Source organism: Diabrotica virgifera, chromosome 3, assembly GCF_917563875.1.
Source record: "Diabrotica virgifera virgifera chromosome 3, PGI_DIABVI_V3a".
Taxonomy (NCBI): Eukaryota; Metazoa; Arthropoda; class Insecta; order Coleoptera; family Chrysomelidae; genus Diabrotica; species Diabrotica virgifera.
The window spans coordinates 120,828,638-120,846,066 of NC_065445.1; the positions used below are offsets into that span (position 1 = coordinate 120,828,638).

A 17,429-nucleotide genomic window follows, 5' to 3' on the forward strand; every position below is an offset into this window, starting at 1 on the left:
TTTATTCGAAACATTTTTTAGAATTGTTGATAGATGGAGTTTATAAATCGTTTTTTTTTTTCTTCAATTATAGCGCCATCTATTAACAATTCTAAAAAATGTTCCAAATAAATGTTGCTTAGTTTTTTATGGCGAATCCAAATCTGCAATAAAAAATGGAGGTTGCTATTTAAGATTTCTAGGGGGTGTGGTGGAGGGTTATGTTTAATGTTATTCGATAGGTTTTTCAAAAATATTAAACAAGCATTTTTTGGTTTTTTATTTGGAAGAGTATTTCTCGAGATATTAGACCGTTTCTATAATTTACCTATGGTATCAGGATAAATCGTTTTTCCCAATTATAGCGCCATCTATCCACAGTTCGAAAAAATGTCTTGAATAAAAGTTGCCTACTTTTACGTAACGAATACAAATTTGCAAGAAAAACTGGGGGTTTCCATTTGAGATTTTAAAGTTACCCCTATGGTATCACGATAAATGTTTTTTTCCGATTATAGCGCCATCTATCCATAATTCGAAAAATTGTCTCGAATAAAAGTTGCTTACTTTTACACAAGAAATCCAAATCTGGAATAAAATGGTTTCTATTTAAGATTTTAAAGTTGCCTCCTACCCCACCTCCAAGGGGTGGAGTGGGGAATTGTATTTGATGTCATTGGGTGCGTTCGGACGACCACAGCGGCTGGACCTGGACAGCTGAGCCAGCGGTAGCGTTCAGACGACACCGCTGGAAGTCAGCCGCTGAGAGATTTACTAAGCTTTCCCTATCAACGCTGGATACAACCATTCAGCCGATTTCTGCTGACAGTCAGTCGCTGTGGTCGTCCGAACGCAACAATTGGATAAATTTTTAAAAATTATTGAAAAAGTGTTTTTTAGTTTTTCGATCCGATCTTTAGTTCGCGAAATATTCGACCGTTCCGCTACTTTTGGGACACCTTGTATAATAAATTCGTTTATTGACTCATTGGTAGTGTCATTTTATTGAATTCTCAGAATTTTAGTTCAAAAGAAAAAAAAGACAGTTTAATCCTAGTTAAATTAACGAAAAGACAATACCAGAGTATTGTGCCTTAAAAAAATAATACTAACCGCAGTAACTGCCAAAATATCAACAGTAGCGTGTAAATTTCCAGATAAACTCCTCGGAATGATATTTCTAAAGCTACTGAAACTCCTTTTATAAATATTTTGCTCCCTTGCAGCTCCTGGGCTTAATGGCGGTTCTGGTCTTGGAAATATTCGACAAATTAAAGGTGGATCGCTTGTACAGAATCTTCCCATTGCTCTTGCTAAGCCTATAAGAACAGGCAGAGTAGTTTTGCACAGGAATAAGTTGCTGGCGCTGTTTCGATTGTTTGCATCTTGCATCTTCAGCACTTGGTTTGTCAAAGAAACAAGGCTGTCCACCTGGGTATTTATAATGTCGCTTATGCTGTCCTCGCATTTTATAGCTATATCACTGAGAAGAGTGTGGAAACAAAAGCTAAATTTTTCTGCTGTTGGTATTCCTAAAACAAAAAGAGTTGTTAATACTAAGAGCAAATTTAATAAGCGATAAAAATTATCATATGAGATTGCATCGACTCTAAAGATTAGTTCCTAACAGCATTGTTTGATTTAGAATTCTTAGGGCCGGTTTCACCAACGACAAATTGTAATTTATTCGATGAATAAAGTTATTCGACCAATAAAACTGACACATCTACGTTTCACCAACGTCAAATAAGACATATTTTATTTATTTATCAAATAAATATTTACTCTTCCAATAAATTGTAAGCGAGTTAATCTCGCTTTAAATATCTATAACAAAGAAAATTCGTCAGTTTAACTTTAAATTGTCAAAATTATATTGAAACACAATAAAAATGTAATCTACTAATAAATTTTATTCGACGAATTACTATTCATTAATTTATTTGTTGTTTTCTCATCATCATCTTCTTAAGGTGCCGTCTTCTTTAGAAATGTGGCGATCATCATGACTAATTGTATTCTGTTTGCAGCTGCTCTAAAAAGTTGGTTAGACGAGCAATCAAACAACAGCTGAGATTTCGTAGCTATGACATTCGTTGCCTTCCAACTCTACACTTTCCGAAAATTTTTCCCTGTGTGATATTTTGCAGAAGCTGATATTTCGTTTCTCTAATCAAGTAACCAAGGCATTGCAGTTTTCGTATCTTTATTTTATTATTTATTTCTTTTCTCTCTCTCTCTCTCTCTCTCTCTCTCTCTCTCTCTTTTTTCACTTTTCTCATATTAGTACATAACATAATATTGTATAATTATGATATGCGATGCTTTTAGTTGTTCACTTGATTTCCTCAAAAGCTATAGTCACAGAAATTGATATATGTATTATTCTATTCCGTTGTTTATTTTTAAGATCTGTAGATAAGTGGAATGTAGAAACTATAGGGGAATAACCCTCCTTGATACAGCTTACAAAATATTTTCGAGTATCTTATATGGTCGCCTAAGTGCACATTCAGAGGAGCTGCTTGAAGAATATCAATGTGGTTTTAGGCCTGGTCGATCAACAACAGACCAGATCTTTGTGCTAAGGCAAATACTGGAAAAAACCAATGAATTCAATATCGACACATACCATCTTTTCGTAGATTTTAAATCGGCCTATGATAGTGTCCTAAGAAATAAATTGTATGAAGCCATGGATGAATTCCACATCCCTGATAAGATTGGTTAAGGCTACAATGCGTGAAGTCGTTTGCAAAGTCGAAATACAGGGCGAAAAATCATAGGCGTTTGAAACAAATGTTGGGCTGCGACAGGGAGATGCGCTGGCGTGTCTTCTCTTCAACATAGCTCTGGAAAAGGCGGTCAGAGATGCACGAATAGACAACAGAGGAAATATTTTTAATAAATCATCCCAAATTTTGGCATATGCAGATGACGTGGACCTAGTTGCCCGCACAACACGCAAACTAGAAGAAATGTATACCACCTTCTCAAATGCCTCAAAAAATATGGGCCTGAAAGTAAAGGAGGAGAAAACTGAGATATTGGCATCAACACCCAACAATAGAGCCAGAAACATCGGTCACCAATTCACTGTTGATAACTCTACCTTTGAAGTGGTGGACTAATTCACATACTTAGGCTCCCTGATGACCAAGGAGAACGTCATGACGGAAGAAATCAAGCGAAGGATAATCCTAGCGAACAAATGCTATTTCGGACTAAGTAGACATATGAGAAGCAGAAACTTAAGCCAAAAAACAAAAATAACGATATACAAAACCCTTATACAACCAGTGTTGACATATGGATCGGAGACATGGACCATCTCCAAGGCAGATAAAAACCTTCTGCTTATATTTGAACGAAGGATCCTGAGAGGAATATTCGATGGCATCTGTGAAAATGGTATTTGGAGGAGGAGGTACAACTACGAGGTATACCACAGATATAAACATATATTTGGTGGTAAAGACGTAGTATCTCTTATAAGAATAGGAAAACTAAGATGGGCAGGACATCTAACATTATGTCACAGCATAACAACCCTCCTAGAAGAATCCTTATGTCACAACCTGTGGGAAATAGAAATAGGGGTAGGCCAAAACTTAGATGGAAGGATGGTGTAGATGAGGATGGGAGAAAAGGACTGACTGGCGTAATAGACTTGGGAAGGTCGAGGCTCTTTCATAGGGCTGTAGCACCATTGATGATGATGAGGTAAGTGGTAGCAATGTCATGTCATGAAAAACCTAGGCTTAGGCTTCTTAGCTTTATCTATCATCGTCTATCACTAACAAAGGTAACGCGTGAGTGCTAGTAACATTTGCTGCAACAATTATTGTTACTCTGTCTTTACCAACTCTAAATACTGGTACTGCTTTCATTCCTACCGAGGATTTGAGTGCTAACGACTTCCAACACTTGATTAGAATACTTTGGAAGCGTTAAGATATTTCGTATGTCATGTCGTATGAAAGAAATGGAAGATACATTTTTTATCACAAATTGAACGAGGAATTCAAAAATGATTTCTAATGATTAATATAAAATTCATCATTGTATGTCAAAAAATGCACAATAACTACCTCTTAAAACCCACCAAATTTCATTACAATGTTGCCAGTAGTTTCGGCAAAATCATATGAAAACGGATGGTGTTACAAAAAAATTTTACTTAGCAAACCCTGATTATTTTTCAGTTTTTTACCTATCCTAGAGATACCCTGTATTTAGGTAAAATCATTTTTCTGTCTAAAATTGAACTATAATGTATTTGAATTGAAACTCAAGTTCTATAGATAAAATAGGTATACTAATACAGAGAAATTAATCCAAGTCAAAGGACATTATTAAGTATACACCAACACCACACCATGTATGGAATTGAGTGATGTCTCTGCGAAAATGCACTGACTTTGGAAATTTAGGAATTTGAACTATGGATGATCCATGAAAAGTGAAAATTTTAATAATAAAAATTGTATGTTGTCAATTTAATGTTGTCTAATTATATTTAACATTTACCTCACGGAACAACATGGATATCTATTAAAGCAGATGTTTGTTTTGCATTTACCTTCATAGAAATCTATAAATTATATGTCACTAAAGCATGTATGATGGATATATATTCATTTGGTAAAAATAATTACGAATTTAATTACATAAGCACAGGAAAGTGGTTATTATTTTATTAGCATAATGACAAAATCAGTGTAGAATGTCCTTGAAGGAAATAAATTAAATAAAATGATGGTAAAACAGAATATTTCATGTCTATGAGTCATTATCTGCATTGTATGAAACCTCATTTCTTGTGATAAGAACTCAAAATGGTTTTTATAATCATTTCTGTTATAAAAACCCATTTTAAATTTGATAACAAAATTTATTCAATATATCTAGTGAATATAAATTCCAGGATCACTAACCTACATTGAAACAAGTAGAATTAGAAAAAAATTTGTAATTCGTAATAGGTTGCCACATGGAAAATTTGATTCATATTATAAAGTAAACAAAAATTAATTTTGTCAATTTTTGATGAAGTGAAACATTGTTAAAGCAAGAATTTTACTATTTTAGTTGAGAAAAGACACAATTTTAATTTAAAATTAAAAACTAAAACAAGAATTTTATTTTGAAAAAAAAAATGCAAAAATCACCTATTTATGAGATAGCGGCGAGATACTTTCACACATAAATTAAAAGATAGGATCTTAAAAACACTTTGAAAATTGAATTGAAATTATTTTATGCAAATTCAAGTTTAATAGTAGGGGAGGAAAAGTATGCTAAATTTGCAGTTACTCAAGCGTTATGGAGACCTATTGGGTTGTGAAGAGTAGGTCCTAAACTCAAAAAGTTAAGCTTTCCTTAAAGTGGGGGACTTTCCACTTTTTTATTTAATTTTCCATTTCCAACAATCATTTTTTCCGATTATAACGCCATCTATCCATAATTTGAAAAAATGTCTCAAATAAAAGTTACTTATTTTTAAGTAAGGAATCCAAATCTGCAATAAAAGATGACGGCTGCTATTTAAGATTTTAAAGTAACCCCCCACCCCACCTCCGTGGGAGGTTATTTGGCGTCATTCAATAGATTTTTCAAAAATATTGAATACATGTATTTTTCAGTTTTTCGATCTGATGTTCATTTCACAAAATATCTTGGGGTTCATATTTAAAATTTTAAATTTAGCCCCCCGTCTCCGTGGGGCATCGTGTTTGGTATCATTCGATAGATTTTTGAAAAATATTGAACACATATTTTTTAGTTTTTCGATCTGATGTGCATGTCGCGAAACATCGCGGGGTTCGTATTTAAAATTTACCCCCACCCCTCTACGTGGGGGTCCTGTTTGGTGTCATTCGATAGATTTATGAAAAATATTAAACACATATTTTTTAGTTTTTCGATCTGACGTTCATTTCATGAAATATTCGCTTTTCTTTTGTGAAACTTTGTGACTCACCCATTTCCTTATGCCCTGATCAAATTGTCAGATTTTTGAAATATACACTGTTTTGCATGTAATTAACTTACCTTATCTTAATCTGAAGATTTCGAGTTTTTCTAAGGAGAGATTTAGTTTTTCAGACTCCCCTTAACAAACTCCCCTGTATTAATGTCCTATATATTGCTACCTACATTCTAATACCACATATGATGATTTTTGGGCGAAACAGTTAGAGGTTGATTCTGAGTATATTGCGCACGCTCTACTGAATTATTCTAATCCCAAGTACGAGAAATAATGTTTTCTCATACTTGGGATTAGAATCATTCGGTAGAGCATGTGCAATATACTCAGAATCAACCTCTAACTCTTTTGCCTAAAAATTCTCATACGTGGTATTAGAATGTAGGTAGCGATATGGTAGGGGTACATTCACAGGGTACAAGGTTTCTCCCCATGTAATTTGCTGACATGCTCGAGTAACTGCAAAAATCACTGCTTGGAGTCCCCTACCATAATAACAGAGCCCAAACAATTTTAGATCAACAAAAAACAGGGATTTATCACTTTTGGGAACACTGATTCCAAGAATGTCTTCAAATTTTTTTTATCTATCAGCTCCAACTTTTGAGATAAATAAAAATTATTTGATCAATATTCACATGATGATTGTTGAAGTTTTAAAAGATACACATTTTATATACCATACATAATAAACTAACTCACAAAAAACTTTCAGATTAGGCACAAACTAATGTTTTAATGATCCAAAAGCACCTTCAGTGTTTTTTTAATTCCATCTAATTCATAAATAGACCAGGGCGGATCTGTAAAAATATTAGTACATTTGGACGTTGAGAGGTGACTCAAATTTTTTTGCAGAAATTGCTTGAAAATAACTCAAACAATAATATTTGAGTTATCCTCCCTCTCAAAAAGGTCCGGAACATTGTTTAAATAATCAAAATGTCAAAAAATGAAGGAAAAATTCGATTTTTTTCTTCGTTTTTTGATTATAACTTTAAAACTATTCATTTCCGAGAAAAGTTGTACTGACATAAAAGTTGCATAATTAAATTTCCTACAATATAGAATTGGTTATAAATTTAAACAATAGTCACCCTTGTTGCAAAATAGCAATAATTGCGAAAAAACTATACAAAAACAAGTATTCGCATTTTACGTTTTTTCAACCATTTATGCTAAACTTAGGACCTTCATATTTCACTCAGAAAAACTTTATGATACACTAAAACAATACTATAAATTTCATTAAGATCGGTTCAATAAATTTTGCAAAATAAATTTTGCAATCCAGCTTTCGCAAAAAAAAATCGTTTTTTCAAAATGTTACAGGACTGAAAATAAAGAAGATAGCAAGTTGAATTTTTTTTTACGTATAGAAGTGTACTGTACCTTTTATTTGCAATTTGCAAAATTAAAATCGATTAACTGCCACGGCGTCAGGAATTTTTTTAAGTAAACATTAATTATTGGTGCTACGCGCAGGACAGCGGATAGTTTGCTCTGATTGGGCATTTCAATGACCTTTAATAATGATTGATACATTTTAATTTTTATTACATTTCGATATAAATAAATAAATTTGTTTATTGCAAAATAAAAACACATACTTTATCCTTTAAAATAACACTTTTCTTAGCAAAAACTTTCTTTGTTCATATATTTTAACTTAGAGAATAAAAGTTTATTATTTTTAAACATATGCAATTGTTTAAACAATATTTCACAAACAATAATAAAATTAGTTTGATTTTTGTGGAATTAAAATATTAAAATACAACAAAATATAGAGTAAGAAAATAATATATTAGATAAAGATTAGAAGAAATTTTGGTGGAAATCAACTTGTGTGAATCCAACACCGCTGTCCTGCGCGTAGCACCAAAAATTAATGTTTATTTAAAAAATTTTCTGACGCCGTGGTAATTATTAGATTTTAATTTTGAAAATTGCAAATGAAAAGTAAAGTACAGTTCTATAAGCAAAAAAAATTCAACTTACTATCTGCTGTATTTTCAGTCCTGTAACATTTTTATAAAATGAATTTTTTTTGCGAAAGCTGGATTGCAAAATTTATTTTTCAAAATCTATTAAACCGATCTTAATGAAATCTACAGTGTTGTTTTATGATATCATAAAGTTTTATTGGGTAAAATATGAAGGTCCTAAGTGTAGCCTTATGGTTGAAAAACGTAAAATGCGAATACTTGTTTTGGTATGGTTTTTTTCGCAAATATTGCTATTTTGCAACAAGGGTGACTATTTTTTAAATTTTTAACCAATTCTATATTGTAGCAAATCTAATTACGCAACTTTTATGTTAGTATAAGTTTTCTCAGAAATGAACAGTTTTAAAGTTATAATCAAAAAACCAATAAAAAAATCGAATTTTTCCTTCATATTTTGACATTTTGATTATTTAAACAATGTTCCGGACCATTTTGAGTGGGAGGATAACTCACATATTATTATTTAAGTTATTTTCAAGCAATTTCTGCAAAAAAATTTGAGTCACCTCTCAACGTCCATCTCAAAACAGATGAGCCCTGGACTAAAAGCAGTAACTTTCATTACATCGCATATGTTATTTTGTAATAAAAACAAAATCAATGGGAAAATACCCAGTAGCTGGCTGTATACCATAATTAAAAAATCATACAGAAGTAAAAAACTTCATTTGTACAATGGTATAAAAAGTTTATTAAAAACTATTAAAAGTCATCCAAAAGGATTTGCAAAACGTTTTCGATCTAGATCAGATCATCTTCAGTGCGTTCTGCCTAGTACATGGAACTAGCAACCTTATGAAAATGGTAACATCGAGAAATATGGTTTACATGATAATTCTATAATATTTACAGCGGGATTTATATATATACTTCGGGAGTTTGTTTATTTAAAATATCACTGAGATTCAATAGAAAGCATCCACTGTTTATCAGAGCACAAATTGCACATTATAGTTCTTTTGCTATTGGCTCAATTCAACCGTAAGAGGGATTAATTGTTCTATTTTGCTGGAGAATTGAGATGTGATGACGAAATTTTATGTTACTTGCTGTTTAGATCTTAGCTGGGGAAGTCATCCCAATGGGAACGAAGCTATGCAGCCTTTTTTAGCCCATTTTATAGCATTTGTACAATGTTTGGGTGTTTGAATACACCTCTGCTGATAAAAGTTCCTTTAGCAGTAGTTAATCGTGCAGTTTTGTGAAGTAAGCAGTCAGTAAATAAAGTAATATGCGGTTAGTCAAAAGTAAAGAATAATAGTTTAGAATGTCTTTTTGTGGAAACAAATGAATAACTAAGCTGAGTAATTCCATATGGAGGTCCATAAAAGAAATTATAACTGTCCTCATTTCTATTTTTTTTTCAAGTGTACCCAGTGTATTGTAGTGATTTTGTTTTAACACATTGACGGACAGTACGCCTATAGAGGTCTAATTTCCATTGATGTAACACAATGCACACAATGTCTATAGACCACCTTTTTAAAATAAAGAGTTGTGACAAAAAATCGGTGTAAAAAATGTCACATTACATCTACAGATGCATATTAAATGTGGCACTATGTCAATTGTTATTAAAATAGCTTATTTCCCATTAAAAATAGTTAGAATTACAAAAATGCCACAAGAAAATAGCTTCAGAACAACATGTGAATTGTCGTCGTCCACATGTTTACAAAAAATGTTAAAAACTCATTGTTTCCATAAACTATAAGTGCTAACAGAAATTCAGCAATTTCCCTCTTATACAGGGTTGGCAGGTTTAAACCAACATGCTTAAAACCTTGGTTTAAACCAACTTGTTTTTTTTTAACAACCAGTTGGTTTAAACCTGTTTTTTTAATGAGCTTCCAAACTGGTGATTTTATGCTTTTACTACTATGCTAAATAAATTCTGTTTTTTTCTGTTTTTATGAAAATAGTCGTATCTGAATGCTCTTCAGGACATCACAGAATATGAATATGTGTGTGTGTTCACAAAGAGGGGATGGCATTAGATAAACTTTTTGCCACAGATATTAAAATGAATATGACGAGGCTCTATATAAAGGAAAAAAACACAGCTCCAGGTAAAGATTCCATCAATCGCAAAATCCTTAGACAACTAGATCCAGATATTCATAGGGAGATAATGAGCATATACAGGGTGTTAGTAAATAAGTATGAAAAATTTTAAGGGCTAATTCTACATGAAAAATTAATACCAGTTTGCTTTATAAACATATGTCAGCAAATGTTTAGTTTCGGAGATACGGGGTGTTGAAATTTTTATTTCAAACTGCCAATTTATTTATTGCTCTAAGACCAGTTGAGCTATGAAAATGAAATTTGGTGAGTTTTAGGAGGTAGTTATTATAAATTTTTTGACATACAATTTAGAATTTTGTATTCATCATTATCGCGCCTGCGGGCAATGGTCTGAATTTTTTTAAAGAAAAAAATAGTACGCCACTGAGATATTTCGAATTAAAAATTATTTTTAAATTCCTCGTCTAATTTATCATAAAAAACCTTTCTTGCCTTTTTTTCATATGATGCACCGTTTTTATGCAGAAAAATAAAACATCTTGGCGCGTATTTTTCATTTCTTAATACATCATCAAGAACTATCCAATATAATAATACTAAACTAGAACAATAACAGAAAATATTACTAATAAGATTTCAACTAGGTGCAAAGCTGCAAGAAATGTTTAAAATGATCTCCTTTACAGATAACAGAAGAATTTTATATTCATCATTGGCGTGCGTACATGTAATGGTCTGAGTTTTTTGAAGAAAAAAATAGTACGCCACTGAGATATGTCAAACTAAAAATCATTTTTGAATTCCTCGTTCAATTTACGACAAAAAATCATTCTTTCCTTTTTTTCATACGAGGCGCCGTTTTTATACAAAAAAATAATACATCTTAACGCTTACCAAGTATTTGAGGTAGTTTCCATATGCATAGAAACTTAATTCAAATACTTTGTAAACGTTAAGATGTTTAATTTTTTTGCATAAAAACGGCGCCGCATATGAAAAAAAGGCAAGAAAGATTTTTTCCCGTGAATTAAACGAGGAATTCAAAAATGATTTTTAGTTTGACATATCTCAGTGGCGTACTATTTATTTCTTCAAAAAATTCAGACCATTACCCGTACGCGCGCCAATGATGAATATAAAATTCTTCTGTTACCTGTAAAGGAGATCATTTTAAACATTTCTTGCAGCTTTGTACCTAGTTGAAATGGTATTAGTAATATTTTCTGTTATTGTTCTAGTTTAGTATTATTATATTGGATAGTTCTTGATGATGTATTAAGAAATGAAAAATATGCGCCAAGATGTTTTATTTTTCTGCATAAAAACGGTGCACCATATGAAAAAAGGCAAGAAAGGTTTTTTATCATAAATTAGACGTGGAATTTGAATTAGACGTTGAGTCCGCTTCTTTTCATAATATTTATGGATGAAATAATAAGAGAAACGAAACAAAGAACTAAACCAATATACATAGGATATAGGAAATTAGAACAAATAGGGATGACAGAATGTGCATTTGCGGATGATGTGGTTATTACAGCTGGAAACGAGAAAGGCCTAAGAGAAAGCTTGATAGTATGGAATGAGGTATTAACAAAATACGGTATGAAATTGAATAAGAGTAAGACAAAGACAATGGTAATAGATAAAAATAGGAAAAGGATAAATGTGCAAATAGATGGACTAGAAATAGAGCAAGTCAGTAAATATCAATACCTAGGTGTAATATTTGAAGAAAACGGAAAACAAGAAATAGATATAAATTATAGGATACAAAAAACAAATAGACTATATTATGCAATAAACAGTGGATTTGTAAATAGACGAGAAATATCAAGAAAAACGAAAATGAGTGTATACAAAACTGTGTATAGACCTGTACTTACATATGGATGTGAATCGTGGGTATTGACAAAAAGGGATAAAAGTAAATTGCAGGCAATAGAAATGAAATATCTAAGAAGAGTAATGGGAGTGACAAGAAGAGATAGAGTTAAGAATATAAAAATAAGAGAAGAATTAGAAATAGAACCAGTAGAAACTTATATAGAAGAAAGACAGCTGGGTTGGTGGGGACACCTTCAAAGAATGAGTGATAATATACCTGTTAAAAGAATCTGGGAAAGCAGAAATATAGAAAGGAAAAAACGTGGTAGACCAAGAAAACAATGGAATGCAGTAATAATGGATATTTTGGAAAAGAGGGGAACAACATGGAACGATGCCAAAAAACTAACAGAAAACAGAAAGATATGGAAGAAATTTACGAAGAACAAAAAAGAATAAAAGAAACAGAAAAAGATTCCTACACCTCGGGGTAGAAGGGATAAAGATTATATATATATATATATATATATATATATATATATATATATATATATATATATATATATATATATATATATATAGACGTGGAATTTAAAAATAATTTCTAATTCGAAATATCTCAGTGGCGTACTATTGTTTTCTTTAAAATAATTCAGACCATTGCCCGTAGGCGCGCCAATGATGAATACAAAATTCTTAATTGTATGTCATAAAATTTGTAATAACTACCTCTTAAAACTCACCAAATTTCATTTTCATAGCTCAACTGGTCTTAGAACAATAAATAAATTGGCAGTTTGAAAAAAAAATTTCAACACCCCGTATCTCCGAAACTAAGCATTTGCGGACATATGTTTAATAGAGCAAACTGGCATTAATTTTTCATGTAGAATTAGCCCTTAAAATTTTTCATACTTATTTACTAACACCCTGTATAACTATTGTATCATGAATCATTTCTTCCTTGATGAGTGGAAGACAGGCATTGTAATAGTTATTCCTAAACCTTATACTAACCATAAACTACCCCAAAATTACCGTCCAATCACCCTTCTCCCAGTAATAGGAAAAAATTTTGAGAAAATTATCCAAGGAAGATTATATAATGAATTAAACCAATATATTCCAGCACACCAGTTTGGATTTAGAGAAAAATCATCTACAATCCTTCGTCTTTCAATAGTAACATCCAATATACAGGCAGCAAGATTGCAAGGACTAAAGGCCGCTGGAGTTTTCTTGGACATCAAGAAGGCTTTTGACTCCGTTTGGCATAGAGGATTGTTATATAAACTTCACAGAATGAAATGCTCCCCTTCTCTAATATGGATTATTGACGAATTTCTTAGAAGACGCAGGTGTATAGTTAAGATCAATGAAACATATCCCCATTCATTTTCAGTGCAACAAGGAGTTCCACAAGGTTCACCACTCTCCCCTCTATTGTATAATCTCTATTGCAGTGACATATGCGACAACAGACTAACCAATACTAATTTGCTACAATTTGCTGATGACACTGCAGTGATATCATATGGAAAAAATTTAATAAAGACAATGGACTTATTGCAGAGGCAGGTGGATGACACAATATATTGGATGAATAAATGGAGATTAACAATTAATCCTTCTAAAACAAAACTAATAATATTTAACCATAGAATCCAAGATCACTCACCAACTATAAACATATGCGACAATATTATTAAACCCTCCCAAACTGTTAAGTATTTGGGAATAGAAATAGATAACAAATTGAAGTTCAACCACCACTCAGCAGTTATAAAATGGAAAATTATAACTAGAGCAAAACACTTCAGAAGTTTAACATACAAGAATGAGGGAATTACGATTGAAACAGCAGCCAATATTTATAAAATGATTTGCAGGCCCATGCTGGAGTATGGTTCTGCAATTTTCTATAATTCTAAAGGTCCTGCCAAAAATAATATAAAAGTGGCTGAAACAACTAGCCTTCGACAAATTACTAGAATGCGTCATCCTGATAATCCACTTCATAATCCATCAAACAGAATGCTGTATGATAAAACTGGAATTGAACTTATTAATGAGAGACTCAATAAGCTGTTTAAATATCTCTTTATTAATGACAATAACAAAAATTTGATTGAGCCCCACATTGTGAAGATACCAGAGGACAGTGCCCGTAGATATCCAGGAAGAACTCTTTTTGAAGAAATCTGCTACACATCAAGACAATAAACAACTCTATTTAAATCATCATCTGTATTGTAACGAATTGTCAGTAATATTGTGATTACCGCCACATACAAATAATTTTTTTTTTTAATTATTGTACTGTATTAATATTAACAAAAAACATATTATACTGTATTAATGTATATTAATTGTGTAAATTGGCTGAAAGACTTCTGTCGATGGCCTTTTGGTACATTGTATTAATAAAGTATGTCTCTCTCTCTCATTTTTTTCATTGTTTATTACTATTATTTCATAAAATAATTTATTACTTTTTAAAGTATTTAGACTTATTATACTTTGTATCAAATAAACCTGATTTAAACCAAATAAACCTGGTTTAAAAGTTTAAACCAAAAAACCTGGTTTTTTTGGTTTTTTCGAAAAAACCTTGGTTTTTGCCAACCCTGCTATTATACTTTGCAAAATACATATAATGTGCATAACACGTTAAGAATAGAACATTGTGGATATAGCCCCATGCATTTCTTATGAGCTATAGAAGCACACTGATGCCACGCTGTACTGACTAGAATGAATCGTTTATCGGCAGTCGAGTATCCACCAGTGCACGAGAGGATTGGCAATACTGATCTCTGTAAGCGTAATGTTCTATTCTTAACGTGAAATAAACCATAGTATCACAACACTTGCATATTCATTTGACGCACTGTCCGTCAATGTGTTAAAGGGGTACATCACATAATGTATGTGCATGTTTTATCACCACTGTTTTCTTTGTACACCACTAAAGGTATTAAATAATAATATTTTCTTTGTTTGTAACATTTGGACATATTTGTAAAATCTGGAAGATACTTAACTAAAAATTTGGTTTGAATAATAATAAATATTGTTAAAGTAGACCCTTCCCTTTTTTTTAGACAGCTAGATTTTGATTAAGACTAAATAAGTAGGTGTGATTGGTATTTGTTACTTGGTTATTTGATTATATTGTTCTGTTTTATTTCTGACCTGTTCTCTTTATTTTATTTTTCCTGATTTCTGATTTAGCTCTAGTACCTATCACCTACCTATTTTTCTAATCCCCAATTTTATTCTACTTCTGAGCTAGTAAGACAGATGCAAGTAGTAACCCCTACATCTCTTCCGATTCTGAGCTATGCAGCCTTCATTCATCTTAGTGTTAACACTTTGTGTGTTACAATGTAAATAATTTTATTTTGGGTAATCCATTCATAAATATTCATTTTATAGAATAAATCTAACTTCTTTAATAATTGTGTGTTAATATGTTATATTTAAAGTAACGTTTATATGCATAAATAGTTTCATTATAAGGATGCCATAAACAAGAGTGTTGTCATAATTAAAAATAAAAATTGACTAATAAAAACAAATGGAGGAATACCTAAGATACATTGATCATACAACTTGTGTAACTCATAAATCAAAATTAGAGAGTTAGTCCTGTCGCCAGGGGGGGTACAACGGCCTCGTTAATTCAGATGGACTTACTCAAGTTTTTTTTATGTATTTTGACCCGTAGAACACGAATTTTTTGGGTAACAGTTGATCCGAATGTCGATAAGATTGTTATAGACCAAGAACTTGAGGAATCAAATAACAGCGATTTTTGGCAAAACAAAACAATATTTTGTATTTTTTGGGCCATTTTAAGTAAAAAATATTTCTACAAGTTTTTTCGTAGGATGCACAGTTTTCGAAATAAACGCGGTTGAACTTTAAAAAAATCGAAAAATTGCAATTTTTGAACCCGAATAACTTTTGATTAAAAAATAAAATAGCAAGTCTGCTTACCGCATTTGAAAGTTTAAGTCAAATTATATCGGTTTTGATTATTTGCATTGGTAAAAATTTATTTTTTTATTGTTTAACAAAGCTATAAACACGTAGGGTTTCCCGTGCTTTTACATGCGTTTTAACGCATGTAACGTAGAAATAGTCTTGATTGCACTAGTACCTATTCTACCTACTCGTTCGATTTTAAATGAGAAATCATAGAAACATCACTCACGCACTAGTTGTTTGTAGCTTTGTTTAACAATAACACAATAAATTTTTAGCAATGCAAATAATCAAAACCGACATAATTTGACTTGAACTTTCAAAGGCGCTAAGCAGAATTGCTATTTTATTTTTTAATCAAAAGTTATTCGGGTTTAAAAATTGCAGTTTTTCGATTTTTTCAAAGTTCAACCGCGTTTATCTCGAAAACTGTGCATCCTACTAAAAAACTTGTAGAAATATTTTTTGCTTAAAATGACCCAAAAAATACAAAATATTGTTTTGTTTTGCCAAAAATCGCTGTTATTTGATTCCTCAAGTTCTTGGTCTATAACAATCTTATCGACATCCGGATCAACTGTTACCCAAAAAATTCGTGTTCTACGGGTCAAAATACATAAAAAAAACTTGGGTAAGTCCATCTGAATTAACGAGGCCGTTGTACCCCCCCTGGCGACAGGACTAAGTTTATAAACACAGAGAACAATACAGGATAAGAACTAGAATGAGTATAAACAATATGGTAGGTACTAAAAAAAACACTTTACACCAATTAAAAAGATATAAAATTATATAGATATGTGGTGTTTTCTTTATCTGTGATGACTTAAGATAAATAAATACTAAAAATTTATATTTAATATACTAACTGTCTGTTGGATTAAGTTTAATTTCGTCCTGCCACTGTGCTTTTTCTATTAATCGGGCTAGCTTAAAAAAATATGGCAATATAATATTTTTGTGTTGAAGATCAGATTCCAAAAAATAAATTCCTAGGGCTATGACGGCATCCTGTTGTCTAGAACTTAGAATAAATGTACCATTTTGTGGATCTGAAGGACACAATGAAAACAAAGTTTGTATCTGAAAATGACAAAATTACTGAAAGATCAAAGTTCCAAGTTGTATATAAATTTTAAACTTACTTTACTCCAAGGAGCATTTTTTATACAAGCTAAGGATCGTGCTAAATGTTGTACTGTTTTATGAAAAAATAATTTATCGTCTCTAGTCATTGTGTATAATTCAGAATCATTTAATATTAACTCAATTAATCCCAAGCATTTCGAATACTTATTGACTGCTTTTGGTATTATTCAATATCTTTGACTTGACAAATACAAGACAAACTGACATTGACATTTACCTCCTACCACTCAGTGTCAAGTGTCATGTCTTCTTCTTCTTCTTTTTTGTTTTTGGTTTCGCTGCAAGGCGATTACCAGCACGATTTATTAGCGATCTTGACGTAGTCTGGTTCTAAGCCATACCAAAATCGCTGACTATGTTCTTGTAAGGAAGCTTTTGATGAGGTGTGATGATTATAATTAAATGAGATTAATTGGGTCATGTTAAGTATGATTAAAAATTAAAACATAAATTAA

At 31.6% G+C, this 17,429-nt stretch overlaps 1 protein-coding gene across 2 annotated transcripts in view; it reads right to left on the bottom strand.

Annotated features, from left to right (window-relative positions):
- LOC114343580 (phosphatidylinositol 4-kinase alpha) overlaps positions 1–17,174 on the bottom strand; it is a 218,426-nt gene extending 201,252 nt beyond the window's left edge. For both annotated transcript variants that reach the window (XM_050645477.1, XM_050645476.1), the window contains exons 1-3: positions 16,971–17,174; positions 16,695–16,908; positions 1,093–1,511 (exon numbers count right to left, since the gene is read on the bottom strand). In XM_050645477.1, coding sequence (XP_050501434.1) covers positions 1,093–1,511; positions 16,695–16,908; positions 16,971–17,060 — 723 coding nt within the window. In that variant the 5' untranslated portion in view covers positions 17,061–17,174. The remainder of the gene's footprint in view (positions 1–1,092; positions 1,512–16,694; positions 16,909–16,970) is intronic.
- Between the last annotated feature and the right edge of the window lie 255 nt (positions 17,175–17,429).